Here is a 16,134-nt window from a genome sequence, read left to right as displayed (position 1 = left end):
TAATTAGACCTAGAAGAGCTCCATTCTAAAGAGGCCCCTTGATGTCATTGCATGTTGTAATAACCTACGTTTATGGTTATAAAGGTGTCTTACCACCCAGCTTGCACACCCAGGGTCCAGGGTTGGGGACACTAAGCACCTCTGTCTGGGTTAGGGTTGCAACATTTAAGAACGTTTCCCAAAATCCCTCGGTTATCTAGAAATCCCATTTGGAGGATTGTCTCTATGTGTTCGCTCCTGAATTCTGGAATTCTCCAACCGAGATTTCAGAATTTAGCAAGCCTAGTAAGGGTGTTGTGACATGTCCTTACAGTCGCAGGTGAAGGTGACAGGCTCCTGGGACTCAGAAATCTCGATGGACACCTTGACGCTGCAGCCGTTGTCCCCTCCCCCGTCCCTCTGGGGGATCACCGCGCTCAGCACGTACCCCGGGTTGGTGTGGAGGTCATCGTGGGCGAACTTTGACCTCAGTCTAAAAAAACAAAAATCAGCCAATTGAAATTCAGTACGTCACCTTTACAGTTCATAAACTTCATATAATTGATTCTCTACTTTTTATTACCTTAGTTTGCAAATCTGGCAGTTTGCTGGCCTATTATACATGCATAAACTAGTAGATAACGGATTGACTAAGTTCCTGTGATTAATTATCCTACTTAACTTCCCCCCCTGTACTTCCTTATGGGATCTAAAGTTATTCTAAAACTCTTCTGCTTTGGCGATATTTGTGAAGATTTTTTGCCGGAGAGCGATTTCCAGAGCAAAGCTACATCATCACTCCACCCAGAGTACTGGAGTGAGGCTGCACACCCTGTCACACAAACATGCAATTACAACACACACTCACAGTACTGTGCGCACGCACACTCCTTTGCGTACGCTCACACAGTACAAATGTGTACTCAGACACACATACAAATGGCTTACATTGCTACGTCTTCACAGAAGGCTATAACTTCTAGGTTCTGGGCTTCCTTTTCCTCCAGGGCGGTGTACTTTGTCAGTGCTTTCCCACTTCCGTTATCGTGCTGCGAGACAATGAGACAAAACATAGGGGACAAAATGGTGAGCAAAAACAAGAAAAAGTAGGTGCATGGGTCAACCTCAGTTGAGGAAGTATATACACTACCGGTCAAAAGTTTTAGAACACCTACTCATTCAAGGGTTTTTCTTTATTTTGACTATTTTCTACATTGTAGAATAATAGTGAAGACATCAAAACTATGAAATAACACATATGGAATCATGTAGTAACCAAAAAGGTGTTAAACAAATCAAAATATATTTTATATTTGAGATTCTTCAAATAGCCACCCTTTGCCTTGATGACAGCTTTGCACACTCTTGGCATACTCTCAACCAGCTTCATGAGGTAGTCACCTGGAATGCATTTCAATTAACAGGTGTGACTTCTTAAAAGTTAATTTGTGGAATTGATTTCCTTCTTAATGCGTTTGAGCCAATCAGTTGTGTTGTGACAAGGTAAGGAGGTATACAGAAGATAGCCCTATTTCGTAAAAGACCAAGTAAATATTATGGCAAGAACAGCTCAAATAAGCAAAGAGAAAAGACAGTCCATCATTACTTTAAGACATGAAGGTAAGTCAATACGGAAAATGTCAAGAACTTTGAAAGTTTCTTCAAGTGCAGTCTGTGCCTGTTGCGCCGGTTCCAGTATCTCCGAAACGGTCGCCCTCCTGGGTCTAGGGTTTATCGAGAATGGTGCGACAAACAAAAAACATCCAGTCAGCGGCAGTCCTGTGGGCGCCATGCTAATGGCAGAGTCGCGATTTGTCATAAGCATCATGAGTCCATGGACCCATCCTGCCTGGTGTCAACGGTACAGACTGGTGGCGGTGGCGTACTGCCATCCAATCAGCAGCAACTGCATGATACCATCGCATCAGCATGGACCAACATCCCTGTGGAACGTTTCCAACTTGTAGAATACAGGCTGTTCTGGAGGGGTGGTCCAACCCGGTACTAGATGGGTGTACCTAATAAACTGTCCGGTGAGTGTACATTTACACATTATAGAAACTCACGGAGGCTTCATTCGTTTAGTCCTGTGCAGTTTGCTAAGTAAGTGAGGTGTATGCAGGCAGCTCAAATAACAAAGAGACATTTTGATATATGAAAGCAATGAATCCTATCGAGCACATTTTTCCTAGGGGGGAAAAGGTAAACACACACTAAAAGCGCCCCCCTAGGAATTGAGTTCTGAAATTCCTGGATGCAGTGAAAAAGCCTCCTGGAACTGGCAGGAGGAACGCCTCATAATTTGACTAACTAGCTGGGGCTAATAATATGTTTCCTGTGCAACAGGAAATTACAAGTTAAATTCCCGCCTCTTCTTCCTGGTCTGCTGTGAGTCAGCAGAAAAGCACACACAGGCGTTGGAATTCAGTGACATCACAATGCACACAGAGGAAGACTTTGATTCTGCTCTGAGGGAATTGGGGAGGGTTACAAAAATGCCTGGTATGCAGAGTCCCTTTCGTGTGTTGTTACTTGTTGCAGACATTTGAAAACAAAAACACATTAAAACAAATGTGTACTTTCTAGTACATTGATGAAAAGCGATCAGTCATCTTTTTCCCCAACAGAGCACAGCTTTTCGGTGCATACTGCACACCATAGCTACCACTGTCAAAGTAACTGCACTTCTTGAACCATTCTACACTTCAGTGCCTCCTACGCTGAGTTTTATGCAAAATACAGCCATCTAAACGTTATCTACACACACACACACACACACACACACACACACTTCATGTAAAAAAACGTAATGTCAGTTATTTTTTCAGAAAAAGTCCCATCTTTACAGATGTTTACGTTAATTGGATGTTATGACTGTGTATTTTTGTAATTGCTGACCTGAGAAGTACAATGTTAATGATATATTGCAACATATCAGTCTGCCTTCTGTATGTTTGTCATTTTCAAGAACAAAAGAGACAGACAATGACGGAGATGTAGCATTATTTTATGAGCTACTTTGTTCAGCTTGGGGGTTCCTATAAAAACTCCACTCCACAAGCAAAGGCATCAGGGTTGTGTTCATTAGGCACCAAATGGAAGAAAACGGACTGAACTATGGAGGGACTACCTGGACTTGTCCTATAAGAAAATGCTCATTTTCGTTTTCCATTGCAAAGCGGTTTAAACGTTTTCTGTTTGTGTGGCCTAATAAACACGACCCATTTTACAGAGAACTCTTACAGAAACTAACACATTCTTGTTTGGACATAAAATAGCATGAAACTGATACATATCTACAAATCAGCGTGTTAGTAGCGCTGACACGGCAGAGATGGCAATCTCTCGCTCTCTGAGGACCTTGTACATCCCAGCTAGCCAGGTCTCCAGCTAGCCAGGTCTCCAGCTAGCCAGGTCTCCAGCTAGCCAGGTCTCCAGCTAGCCAGGTCTCCAGCTAGCCAGGTCTCCAGCTAGCCAGGTCTCCAGTTGGCAGGAAAAGAGTGAGAGGCATTAGCCGTGTTTGTGTTTTGAGACACGATCCTTTCATCGAAAACAAACACGCAGAGATAATCCAATGAGGCGGAGATGATCACACACACACACACACACACACACACACACACACACACACAGCCTGCAGGACAGACACCAGGCTGTACAGTTAGACAGGCCTGTCTTTGTTTTCTCCAATTCATCCTCTGAGCAGCTTTTAATGGGGGGGGGGGGAGAAAGGAACCTGAGGGGATGGGTATGGCCCATGTGACTCACACCATCCACATCATTCATCCGTTCTGGTTGGCTTTGGTCTAGTCACCCTACTGTTCTGAGTCAGGTCCGGACTGCTTTACAGCTTCTCTGTCTTGGGTCTGTCTTAAAATGGTACAGTACACCACTTCATTGTCCCAGGCTTGTGCTGGTTTGCTGCCTGTATATACAGTCCAAGAATGGTACCTACTTCACTGGCCCAGGTTTTTAGTGGCTTACTAATACTGTAGACTTCCATTGAAATGAGTCTATTGTACTTTCCTCAACCTTTCCACTATTCTTAATCAAATGGCTACCCGGACTATTGCATTGACCCTTTTTTGCACTGACTCTCTTACACTGACCCAATGAACACTCACTGGACTCTACCCACACACATACAGTCTTGTTTAAGTAACATTGTGGGGTAACCCATAACCTTAACCCCTAAAACTAACCCTAATTCTAACCTTAACACTAATTCTACCTTAACCCTAAACCCCCTAGAAATAGCATTTGACCTTGTGGGGACTAACAAAACGTCCCGTTAGTATAGTTCAAATCAAATCAAGCGTTATTTTACAGCACATTTCAGACATGGAATGCAACGCAACGCGCTTCACAGGAAAATACAAATAAAAACAATGAAAATAAAACTGAAATATTTCTTTACTACACAACAAACATAAGATAAAAAACAAAATAATAACAATAAACTGAAGGACTAAAAAACACCGTAAGGAAAAGCAAAGCTAAAAAGGTGTGTTTTAAACACTTCCACATGCTCACACACACACACACACACACACACACACACACACAACTTCACACACTCCACATACAGTACGCTGCTGTTACTCTGTTTATTATCTATACTCATTTCCTAGTCACTTTTACCCTTACCTACATGTACATATTACCTCAACTACCTCATACCCCTGCACATTGACTCGGTACTGGTACTCCTTGTATCTAGCCTCATTATTGTTATTTATTGTATTACTATTCTCTATTTTCTTTGCTTACTTTTTAACTCTGCATTGTTGGGAAAGGGCACGTAAGTAAGCATTTTATGGTAAAGTCTACACCTGTTGCATTCGGCGCATACGAAAAATACAATTTGATTTTGATTTGATTCTTCCTGGTTTACACTTTCTAACATAAGCTACGTCAGGAGAACCAGTGAACCAAATACAGTTTGACTTCCTCTTTCGATCAGAAAGTTAGTGATTCCTCTCTCCTAACCTCCACTGTGACATTATAGAAATCTCATTTTTCAACAAAGGTTGCGGTTGTTGTTGTTGTTGTTGTTATCTAGGACTTAATCAGCTGATTCAGAGGATTCCGTTGGTGTCTAGCTCTCAACTACAATTTCTACCCACAAGGCACTTCCTGTTTGTTGTGACTAAACAGGGTGAAAGGTGAGGGGTGGAGAAGACAGAGATAATTGACTTGTGAGTCACTGAGTTTACTTGTAGCCATACGTCACTCTGTGGGCCTATCTATCCACCACCACACAGAGCGTATGAAAGAGAACAGAACGCAGCAGAAGACACATGGTTATAATTTGGTCTTAATTGCATGATAATTATACCTAATGAGACAGATGTTCTTGCAGAGCCGCGCAGAGGTGTGAAAAGCTGTTGAAATGGAGGAAGAAGAGAAGGTGCGTGCTGAGGTGGCCTGGGTAGTTCCACAAACGAGTCCCATTTGCGTCCCTTTGATATCTTAAGTAGAAATGGTGCACCAATATTGGATTTTAATAGCCTGTTATATTAAATGAAGTGTCCTTTAATATAGACCACATGGAAAATTCAATAAATCAGATGTTTAATATTAATAAAAAGACTTGATAAAGTGCTAAGATTCAACATTTTGACACATCCTTCTGTGCACTCCCTGGGACATATCTGAACATTTTTACCAACTTAACCCCAAGATGTATGCAAGTTTTCACCATCATTGTAAAGCCCTCGTTATTTTGTTGCTTTCATAAGACATTTTAATGGAAACCCTGTCACGTAAACGGAACTCTCGTTTTAATATGGTTTAACTCTTTTTTTGGTAAAACATATTTTTTTCAGAAACATTGAACATCTAATAGTCAAATCATATTGTACGGGGGGGGCGGGGGGTATGAAAAAAAAAAAAATTTATGCACTAACTGTAAGTCGCTCTGGATAAGAGCGTCTGCTAAATGACAAATGTAAAATGTAAACGCAGGTGAGCTGGTTCTACTCTTTTCCACAATTTGCTGGTGTTTCGTGGTGGAAAACTGAGTGGGTCGAGCAAAACCCTATTAGCCATAAATAGGCAGGCTAGAAATGGTTTAACAATATACATGTTTTGGTGAAGCTGGCCCTTTAATTGCCGTCCCTGTTGAACACAAGCTTCCATTCCCACTGACACAAGGAGATTTATGGCTGATTTAAGATGAAATTGTCAACCTTGTTATGGTCACTTAATTTATTTGGCACTTACTATCGACATTTTTATTTATTTAACCTCTTGCGATAGGAAAACATGTTTTTTGTTAAGTTGAACATGTGCTCGTCATGACAGAATGTAAACATTTTGTGAAATAAAACAGTACTCTGTTTCACCAAGTTACACTACCCGAAAGTGAATCATTTCGTGGAACTACCTTATATAAACACTTAAGCACACTAATTTTAACACCCATTGATCGACAGTCCACATACATACAGTGCCTTCAGAAAGTATTCATACCCCTTGACTTATTCCACATTTTGTTGTATTACAGCCTGAAATCAAAATTGATTAAATCGATATTTTTTCTCACCGATCTACACACAATATCCCATAATGACAAAGTGAAAACATATTTTTTTGAAATGTTTGCACATTTATAAAACATGAAATAAAGAAATCAAAGTATTCACACCCCTGAATCAATACATGTTAGTATCACCTTAGGCAGCGATTACAGCTCTGAGTCTTTCTGGGTAAGTCTCCAAGGGCTTTGCATGCCTGGACTGTACAATATTTGCACATTATTGTTTTGGTTGTTGATCACAGTCATTTTCAAGTCTTGCCATAGAATTTCAAGCAGATTTAAGTTCAAACTGTAAATAGGCCACTCAGGAACATTCAATGTTGTCTTGGTAAGCAACTCCTGTGTATATTTGGCCTTGTGTTTTAGGTTATTGTCCTTCTGAAAGGTGAATTTGTCTCCCAGCGTCTGTTGGAAAGCAAACTGAACCAGGTCTTCCTCTAGGATTCTGCCTGTGCTTAGCTCTATTCCGTTTATTTTTATCCTAAAAAACTCCTTAGTCCTTGCCGATGACAAGCATACCCATAACATGATGCAGCCACCACCAAGCTTGAAAATATGAAGGGCGGTACTCAGTGATGTGTTGTGTTTTCCCCAAACATAACGCTTTGTATTCAGGACATGAAGTTATTTTTTTTTGCAGTTTTACTTTAGTGACTTATTGCGAACAGGATGCATGTTTTGGAATATTTTTTATTCTATACAGGCTTCCTTCTTTTCACTCTGTCATTTAGGTTAGTATTGTGGAGTAACTACAATGTTGTTGATGCATCCCATCACAGCCATTAAATTCTGTATCTGTTTTAAAGTCACCATTGGCCTCATGGTGACATCCCTGAGCGGTTTCCTTCCTCTCCGGCAAAAGAGTTAGGAAGGACACCTTTATCTTTGTAGTGACTGGGTGTATTGATACCCCATCCAAAGTGTAATTCATAACTTCACTATGCACAAAGGGATATTCAATGTCTGCTTTTTTATTTTTACCCATCTACCAATAGGTGCCCTTCTTTGCGAGGCATTGGAAAACCTCCCTGGTCTTTGTGGTTGAATCTGTGTTTGAAATTCACTGCTCGACGAAGGGACCTTACAGATAATTGTATGTGTGGGGTACAGAGATGAGGCAGTCATTAAAAAGTCATGTTACACACTATTATTGCACACAGAGTGAGTCCATGCAACTTATTATGTGACTTGTTAAGCTAATTTTGACTCCTGAACTTATTTAGGCTTGCCATAACAAAGGGGTTGTATACTTATTGACTCAAGACATTTCAGCTTCTCATTTTTATTCATTTGTAAAAAAAAATCGTTAAACATAGTTCCACTTTGACATTATGGGGTATTGTGTGTAGGCCAGTGACCCAAAATCTCGATTTAATCAATTTTTATTTGAGCCACGGTAGAACTTGGTTGTTTTGGCTGTGTTATGACTGCCTGTTTAGGCTGTGGTGGGGTTGTATACAGATTTCCTTTGGAGGGAGTTTGTATGATCTTTTTTTACCGTTAGATTACTAGGCGTACCTGATTGTTTGGCTTGTGCTGGGACGAGGACGCCGGGATGGTCAGGGTGTGGTTCCTAGTGACTGCTGCCCCCGTCGACGACCTCCGGGGATGAGAGCGACCTGCGAGTTGACCCTTCACCTCCACAGGTGGACTGCTGCCGCCAGCCCCGCCCTCCGTCTCGTCGAGCAGCACAGCATCCCAGGGGTCCCCTCCCACCACCATTAATGTACCGCGTGATGCCGGGGAGGAGCCCTCCTCGCCCTCGGCTTTGCGCTTGTTGAGTGGGTCCAGGTCCAGCCACTCAAAGCGGCTGACAGTGGGGGATTCCACGGCAGGTGGCGGTGGGTTGGGCGCCAGGGACACGGCGCTGGTCGACGCAGAATCTAGGTCTGTGCTGGCCGACCTGCCGTTCTTCAAGTATTCTGAGGTGCTGTGGATCTTGTCGAAGAGCTTGGCCATCTCCAGGGTGACGGTGGGCTGCTGGAACACCATGGCCCCAGGCTGCTGGATGGGAGTGAAGGCCATGAAGGAGGTCTGCGGGCCATGCAGGCCCATGTAGGGCGGCATGGCCGGTGAAAAGCCGTTGCAGAAGGAGAAGTTTTCGGGCTTAGGGAACGGAGCAGAAGGGAACATGGGAGCCTGCTGGTGGGTGGGCGTGAACACGCACGAACTGGAGGGCGTGGAGAGCAAGGAGGGCATCCACTGGCCGCTGTGCAAATGTGAGGGGCTGCAGGTGGCGTGGCCCCCCGGGTAGGAGGCGCTGAGGTTGAACCCCAGCAGCAAGGAGGGCCGTGAGGCCTTGCTGCTGTTGGCCCCAAAGCTGTCGTCCAGCAGGAGCTTCTCAAGCTCCTTGTTGGTCAGCTTGTCGACGTCGATGTCCCGGAACTTGTCCTTCTCTGCATGCTTCTTGGCCTCTGGGAAGACAATGAGGTCCTTCTCCGGTCGGTTGCTGGAGGAAGTAGGCCTGGCAGCGGCGGGAAGTTTTTTTTTTGAGGAAGCAGAAGAAGAAGAGGTGGAAGAGGAGGAGGTGGTGGTCGCCGGGAGCGTCTGTCTCTTCTCCCTTTGTAGTTTCGCTAAGGCCTCCGCCTCCATACGAAGGGCCTCCTCCTTACCCACAACCCCCTTGGGCTGGGCCATGTCCAGCTTGAACCCATTGCCACTGGATATCTGGGCCATGGTGTCAACTTGAGGGTGCCATGTACGCAGAGTTTGTAGTTCAGCTCTGGTGTCAACAGGTCAGACAGGATATCTGCTTCTTCAAACACCTGGGAAAGGATGGGAAACGACCGCAAGTCACAATACAGAAATCACCAGGAACATTGTACAACTATGACGGGGTTCGACTGAGGCATTTGTTCTGCATTTAGTGAGCATGTCCATAGCTAATGGTAACGTCTGCATGACTAGCTGATACTAATGCATTTATATTGTTCCCTATATAATTACAGCTAGGCTGTTTCAAATCTATTACCAAGATATATCTATCTGTGTTTTAAACACACTGGACAAGCACAAGACCAACTGGCATCCTGAAGTATCACCGTTGTTCAACATGTAGAGGGGCAATTCCACAGTAACATAGTGACACTTTAAAATGTATGCCAAGCAATAAACATTGACTAAAGTTTAACAAACCATACACGTTAGGGCTGACCCCATTTAGTCGACTGGTCGATTGTTTGGTCGACCGAGATTTCTTTAGTCGAGCAGTCGCAATACTTTTATTTGATGGTGCACAAGACAGCTGTCTGATTTGTGCCTGTCTCAGTGGACTAATCCATTGTGGAGGCCACAGGGATGGCACAGACCATCCCTCTAAGACATGAGACTGAAATTGTATACAGTGCATTCGGAAAGTATTCAGACCCCTTCCCTTTTTCCAAATGTTGTTACATTACAGCCTAATTCTAAAACTGATTAAATAAAAAACGTTCCTCATCAATCTACACACAATACCCCATAATGACAAAGTGATAACAGGTTTTTAGACATTATTGCAAATGTATTCAAAATAAAAAACATGAATACCTTATTTACATAAGTATTCAGACCCTTTGTTTTCACTGATCATCCTTGAGACGTTTCTACAACTTGATTGGAGTCCACCTGTGGTGAATTCAATTGATTGGACATGATTTGGAAAGGCACACACACCTGTCTATATAAGGTCCCACAGTTGACAGTGCATGTCAGAGCAAAATCTAAGCCATGAGGTCGAAGGAATTGTCCGTTGCGCTCCGAGACAGGATTGAGTCGAGGCACAGATATGGGGAAAGGTACCAAAAAATGTCTGCAGCTTTGAAGGTCCCCAAAAACAAAGCGGCTTCCTCCACTCTTAAATGGAAGAAGTCACCAAGACTATTCCTAGAGCTGGCCACCCGGCCAAACTGAGCAATCGGGGGACAAGAGCCTTGGTCAGGGAGGTGACCAAGAACCCGATGGTCACTGACAGAGCTCCAGAGTTCCTCTGTGGAGATGGGAGAACCTTCCAGAAGGACAACCATCTCTGCAGCACTCCACCAATCAGGCCTTTATGGTAGAGTGGCCAGACGGAAGCCCCTCTTCAGTAAAAGGCACATGACAGCCCGCTTGGAGTTTGCCAAAAGGCACCTAAAGGACTCTCAGACTATGAGAAACAAGGTTCTCTGGTCTGATGAAACCAAGATTGAACTATTTGGCCTGAATGTCAAGCGTCACATCTGCAGGAAACCTGGCACCATTCCTACGGTGAAGCACAGTGGTGGCAGCATCATGCTGTGGGGATGTTTTTCAGCGGCATACCCAAGAAGACTCAAGGCTATAATCGCTGCCAAAGGTGCTTCAACAATGTACTGAGTAAAGGGTCTGAATACTTTGTCATTATGGGGTATTGTGTGTAGATTGATGAGGAAAAACAAACAATTCAATCCATTTTCGAATAAGGCTGTAACGTAACAAAATATGGAAAAGGTCAACGGGTCTGAATATGGTTATATTATGTAAAAAATACTACAACAATAATAAATCTAATATTCATTATATAAAATATTTGCTTTCTCCCGCGTTGGATAAGGTCGCTGTCCGCAGTTCTGAAACAATCTTCAGTGCGCCGTAGAATTGGCGCCTTTCACTATGTTGCTATGTGAACAATAGCAAAGTTAACCAGCATATTGGGATTGAGAACAATGCGGCGGAGGCAGCAGAGATGAGGAAGCCCTTGCCTTCGCCTAATTGTCTACGAAAACTGAGGAGAGAGGAAACCCCAACTTAATTCTGTCTATAATCAGAACCCTAACTGTTAAAATGTGCCTGGCTTTATAAATCACCCATATATACAGAAATAAGACAGATCCTGCTTCTGTTGCCTGTTTGAGTGTTTGTTTAATAGACTACTGATTCCATGAGCACCAAGTCTCATGCAACGGCAAAATGTCAGATAAAGCAATTTTACAGATTCACCTGTTTTTCATCTTTGCTATGCTGTAATAAAGGCTTTACCATTTATTTATTTAGAACAAACTGGTGTTAATGATAATTTATTTAGTGTTGTTTACACTGTTCCAAACAAGCAGAAGAAGAATATTGTAATCTAACAGCACCTGTTTGTCACACATAATATGCACGCAGATCTCGCTCCTATACCCTCCTTTTTCTTGATATCCTTATTGTTATTACAATGATTATTATAATCATCATTATAATATTAAGTAATGTCGTTATCATTAGTAGGCTTTGTATAATAGCCTTGTATAACCACCATCGAGCTGTAGGCCGAAGAGCGCGTCCTGTTTTGTCTAAATACCGTAACTTACTTAGGCCTATATTTCAATATATAGGTTACTGTATCAATCATTCACTCATTCATGCCATCACACAGCATATAATGATGACATTCATGCTTTGAAATGCAATCAAGCATTTTAGTTTTAATATTAAATAACAAAGGGAGCTTTGAATAATTAGCCTAAACAATAAATTCACGAATGCATGCAATTGTTTTTAGTCTGCTGTAATAAAGGCTTTATACACTACCGGGCAAAAGTTTTAGAACACCTACTCATTCAAGGGTTTTTCTTTATTTTCACTATTTACTACATTGTAGAATAATAGTGAAGACATCAAAACTATGAAATAACACATATGGAATCATGTAGTAACCAACAAAGTGTTAAACAAATCAAAATATATTTTATATTTGAGATTATATAGACAATTTGACTAAAACACATTTACAGTGAGGGAAAAAAGTATTTGATCCCCTGCTGATTTTGTAAGTTTGCCCACTGACAAAGAAATGATCAGTCTATCATTTTAATGGTAGGTTTATTTGAACAGTGAGAGACAGAATAACAACAAAAAAATACAGAAAAACGCATTTAAAAAATGTTATAAATTGATTTGCATTTGAATGAGGGAAATAAGTATTTGACCCCCTCTCAATCAGAAAGATTTCTGGCTCCCAGGTGTCTTTTATACAGGTAATGAGCTGAGATTAGGAGCACACTCTTAAAGGGAGTGCTCCTAATCTCAGTTTGTTACCTGTATAAAAGACACCTGTCCACAGAAGCAATCAATCAATCAGATTCCAAACTCTCCACCATGGCCAAGACCAAAGAGCTCTCCAAGGATGTCAAGGACAAGATTGTAGACCTAAACAAGGCTGGAATGGGCTGCAAGACCATCGCCAAGCAGCTTGGTGAGAAGGTGACAACAGTTGGTGCGATTATTCACAAATGGAAGAAACACAAAATAACTGTCAATCTCCCTCGGCCTGGGGCTCCATGCAAGATCTCACCTCGTGGAGTTGCAATGATCATGAGAACGGTGAGGAATCAGCCCAGAACTACACGAGAGGATCTTGTCAATGATCTCAAGGCAGCTGAGACCATAGTCACCAAGAAAACAATTGGTAACACACTACGCCGTGAAGGACTGAAATCCTGCAGCGCCCGCAAGGTCCCCCTGCTCAAGAAAGCACATATACAGGCCCGTCTGAAGTTTGCCAATGAACATCTGAATGATTCAGAGGAGAACTGGGTGAAAGTGTTGTGGTCAGATGAGACCAAAATCGAGCTCTTTGGCATCAACTCAACTCGCCGTGTTTGGAGGAGGAGGAATGCTGCCTATGACCCCAAGAACACCATCCCTACCGTCAAACATGGAGGTGGAAACATTATGCTTTGGGGGTGTTTTTCTGCTAAGGGGACAGGACAACTTCACCGCATCAAAGGGACGATGGACAGCGCCATGTACTGTCAAATCGTGGGTGAGAACCTCCTTCCCTCAGCCAGGGCATTGAAAATGGGTCGTGGATGGGTATTCCAGCATGACAATGACCCAAAACACACGGCCAAGGCAACAAAGGAGTGGCTCAAGAAGAAGCACATTAAGGTCCTGGAGTGGCCTAGCCAGTCTCCAGACCTTTATTCCATAGAAAATCTGTGGAGGGAGCTGAAGGTTTGAGTTGCCAAACGTCAGCCTCGAAACCTTAATGACTTGGAGAAGATCTGCAAAGAGGAGTGGGACAAAATCCCTCCTGAGATGTGTGCAAACCTGGTTGCCAACTACAAGAAACGTCTGACCTCTGTGATTGCCAACAAGGGTTTTGCCACCAAGTATTAAGTCATGTTTTGCAGAGGGGTCAAATACTTATTTCCCTCATTAAAATGCAAATCAATGTATAACATTTTTGACATGCGTTTTTCTGGATTTTTTTGTTGTTATTCTGTCTCTCACTGTTCAAATAAACCTACCATTAAAATTATAGACTGATCATGTCTTTGTCAGTGGGCAAACGTACAAAATCAGCAGGGGATCAAATACTTTGTTCCCTCACTGTACCTGGGGAACAGTGCAGATGAAAAGTTTGGTAACAGAATGACAGTCAAATCTCCCTCAGATTTTTATGTGACCACGTTTTCCAAAAACTCTTAAATATCTACTCCGAACTAAGATTCAAAGACATCTGCAGAAGGAATGGGATGGGACTAAAAACAAAGAAAAGATAACTATTGTAAACTATACTGTGTCTGTAAAATGTATATAGTATATGCTGGAAGTAGAAGCCTAACAGTTGTTGTCCATTAATTATGTCCAATTAGGGGAGGGATGGTAGTGTTAGGGGAAAATAATAAAGGAACATATATTTAAAATATATATATTTTATATATATACACAGTACCAGTCAAAAGTTTGGACACACCTACTCATTCAAGGGTTTTTCTTTATTTTTACTATTTTCTACATTGTAGAATAATAGTGAAGACATCAAAACTATGAAATAACACATATGGAATCATGTAGTAACCAAAAAAGTGTTCAACAAATCAAAATATATTTTATATTTGCAATTCTTCAAAGTAGCCACCCTTTGCCTTGATGACAGCTTTGCACACTCTATATGGGGGATTGGAAATGATGCAGACAATTACATTGATGGAAGCCACCATCTATCTGCAATATTAAAGCTGATATACCCCCTAAAAAATAAAATAATAAAAGGGGGTGGGGGGGTGGTCTGCTGTGGTGTAACCGAGTGCGCGTGTGGGTTGGTAGGGGAGAAAAAAGTCAGAGGTAAGTGGGGGCAAAGTGGTGAAGGGCTATGTAGGTCAGAAGGAGACTCTTGTAATGAATGCGTTGGGAGACAGGGAGCCAGTGGAGTTCACGACATGGGGGGGATGTGCTGCCAGGACTTAGTATGGGTGAGGAGTCAGGCTGCAGAGTTTTGAACCATTTGAAGCTTATGGGGGAGCTTGAGTTGATGCCGGAGAGTAGTGAATTGCAGTAGTCAAGACGGGAGGAGATGAATGCATGTATGAGGGTTTGAGCTGCTGGACAGGTGAGGGAAGACCTGACTTCGGCAATGTTGAGGAGCTGGAAGACTGAGAATTTGACAGTCTGTCTTATGTCCATGATGACTCCAAGGTTGTGTGCATGGAGGGAGGGAGCGACAGTGGTGGTGTCAATGGTGAGGGTGAGGTTGCCAGCTTTGATGAGGGTGGATTTGGTGCCTATGAGTAGGAGTTCCGTTTTATCACTGTTGAGCTTGAGGAAGTTTGGTTGCATCCATGTTTTTATTGCAGAGAGGCAGGATTCAATGTGGGTCAAAGGTGGGTTGAGGAGGGATTTGGTGCCGAGGTATATCTGGCTGTCGTCGGCATAGCAGTGTAAGTCAAGGTTGAAGTGACGGAGGATCTGACCAAGGGGGAGGACGTAGATGATGAAGAGTAAGGGACCCAGCACAGAGCCCTGGGGGACGCCCTGTAAAACTGCAGCTGAGGTGTGGCCATTGAGGGAGATGTAGTGGGTCCAGTTTGTGAGGTATGATTGTAGCCAGGAGAGTGCGGTGCCCTCAACACCCAGACCCTCAAGCCTGGTGAGGAGGATCTGATGGCTCACTGTGTCAAAAGCGGCACTCAGGTCAAGGAGAATCAATATGTTGTACTGTACTGAACTATACTCTACTTTTCTTTACTGTACTGTACTGCAACCGGTTTGTGACAATTCAATTGCAGTCATTCTGTTACTGATTTTTTGGCCACTCTTATCAATTTGGGAAAGGGAAAGGGGATGCCTAATCAGTTGTACATCTGAATGCATTCAACTGAAATGTGTCTTCCACATTTAACCCAATCCCTATGAATCAGAGAGGTTCGGGGGGTTGCCTTAATCATAATTCATAAACAAAATTGTTAGCAGTAAAAACACTATAACTAATAGGGTTGGGCAATATTTGGGGAGACCTCTTCTACGATAAGCTACTCCAAATATCGCGATAACCGATATAGGCCTTATCGTTTTGCGCGGTAATGACTAGATAATTCCAAACTGTGCATTTTTTTTTTGCTTATTTACAATATTATAGTCACATTCTCAATAAATAATCTTAGTATGGTGAAAAAAATAAGGCTTGGTTAATTCAGTTAGACTTCCTTTTCAATGTACTGATACAGCCTAACTGATAAAACTGCAGTTTTGATTTGTAAAGTTCAAATAGAGTATAGACTTGTATAGTCACAATATTCGATTTAAACATATATTGGCCCAACCCTAAAACTAATTGGTAAGTCTACTTTTAGGCCTCCTTGTTACTTCTGTGAACTTTCATAATCCTCCCTCCTCATGAGGGAGATAAA

The 16,134-nt window shown here is 42.5% G+C and overlaps 1 protein-coding gene across 1 annotated transcript in view; it reads right to left on the bottom strand.

The window, feature by feature from the left end:
* The window catches only part of LOC121532078 (phosphatidylinositol 4-phosphate 3-kinase C2 domain-containing subunit alpha), a 56,093-nt gene that overhangs the window by 34,193 nt on the left and 5,766 nt on the right, over positions 1-16,134 (bottom strand). Inside the window, exons 2-4 of the mRNA XM_041837758.1 lie at positions 8,039-9,285; positions 928-1,028; positions 312-472 (exon numbers count right to left, since the gene is read on the bottom strand). Of these exons, the coding sequence (XP_041693692.1) occupies positions 312-472; positions 928-1,028; positions 8,039-9,196 (1,420 nt within the window). The 5' untranslated portion in view covers positions 9,197-9,285. The remainder of the gene's footprint in view (positions 1-311; positions 473-927; positions 1,029-8,038; positions 9,286-16,134) is intronic.

The sequence above is a fragment of the Coregonus clupeaformis genome, chromosome 35 (assembly GCF_020615455.1).
Source record: "Coregonus clupeaformis isolate EN_2021a chromosome 35, ASM2061545v1, whole genome shotgun sequence".
Classification (NCBI taxonomy): Eukaryota; Metazoa; Chordata; class Actinopteri; order Salmoniformes; family Salmonidae; genus Coregonus; species Coregonus clupeaformis.
Note: the sequence above shows the minus strand (reverse complement) of the source record. Positions and strands in the feature narration are given on the sequence as shown.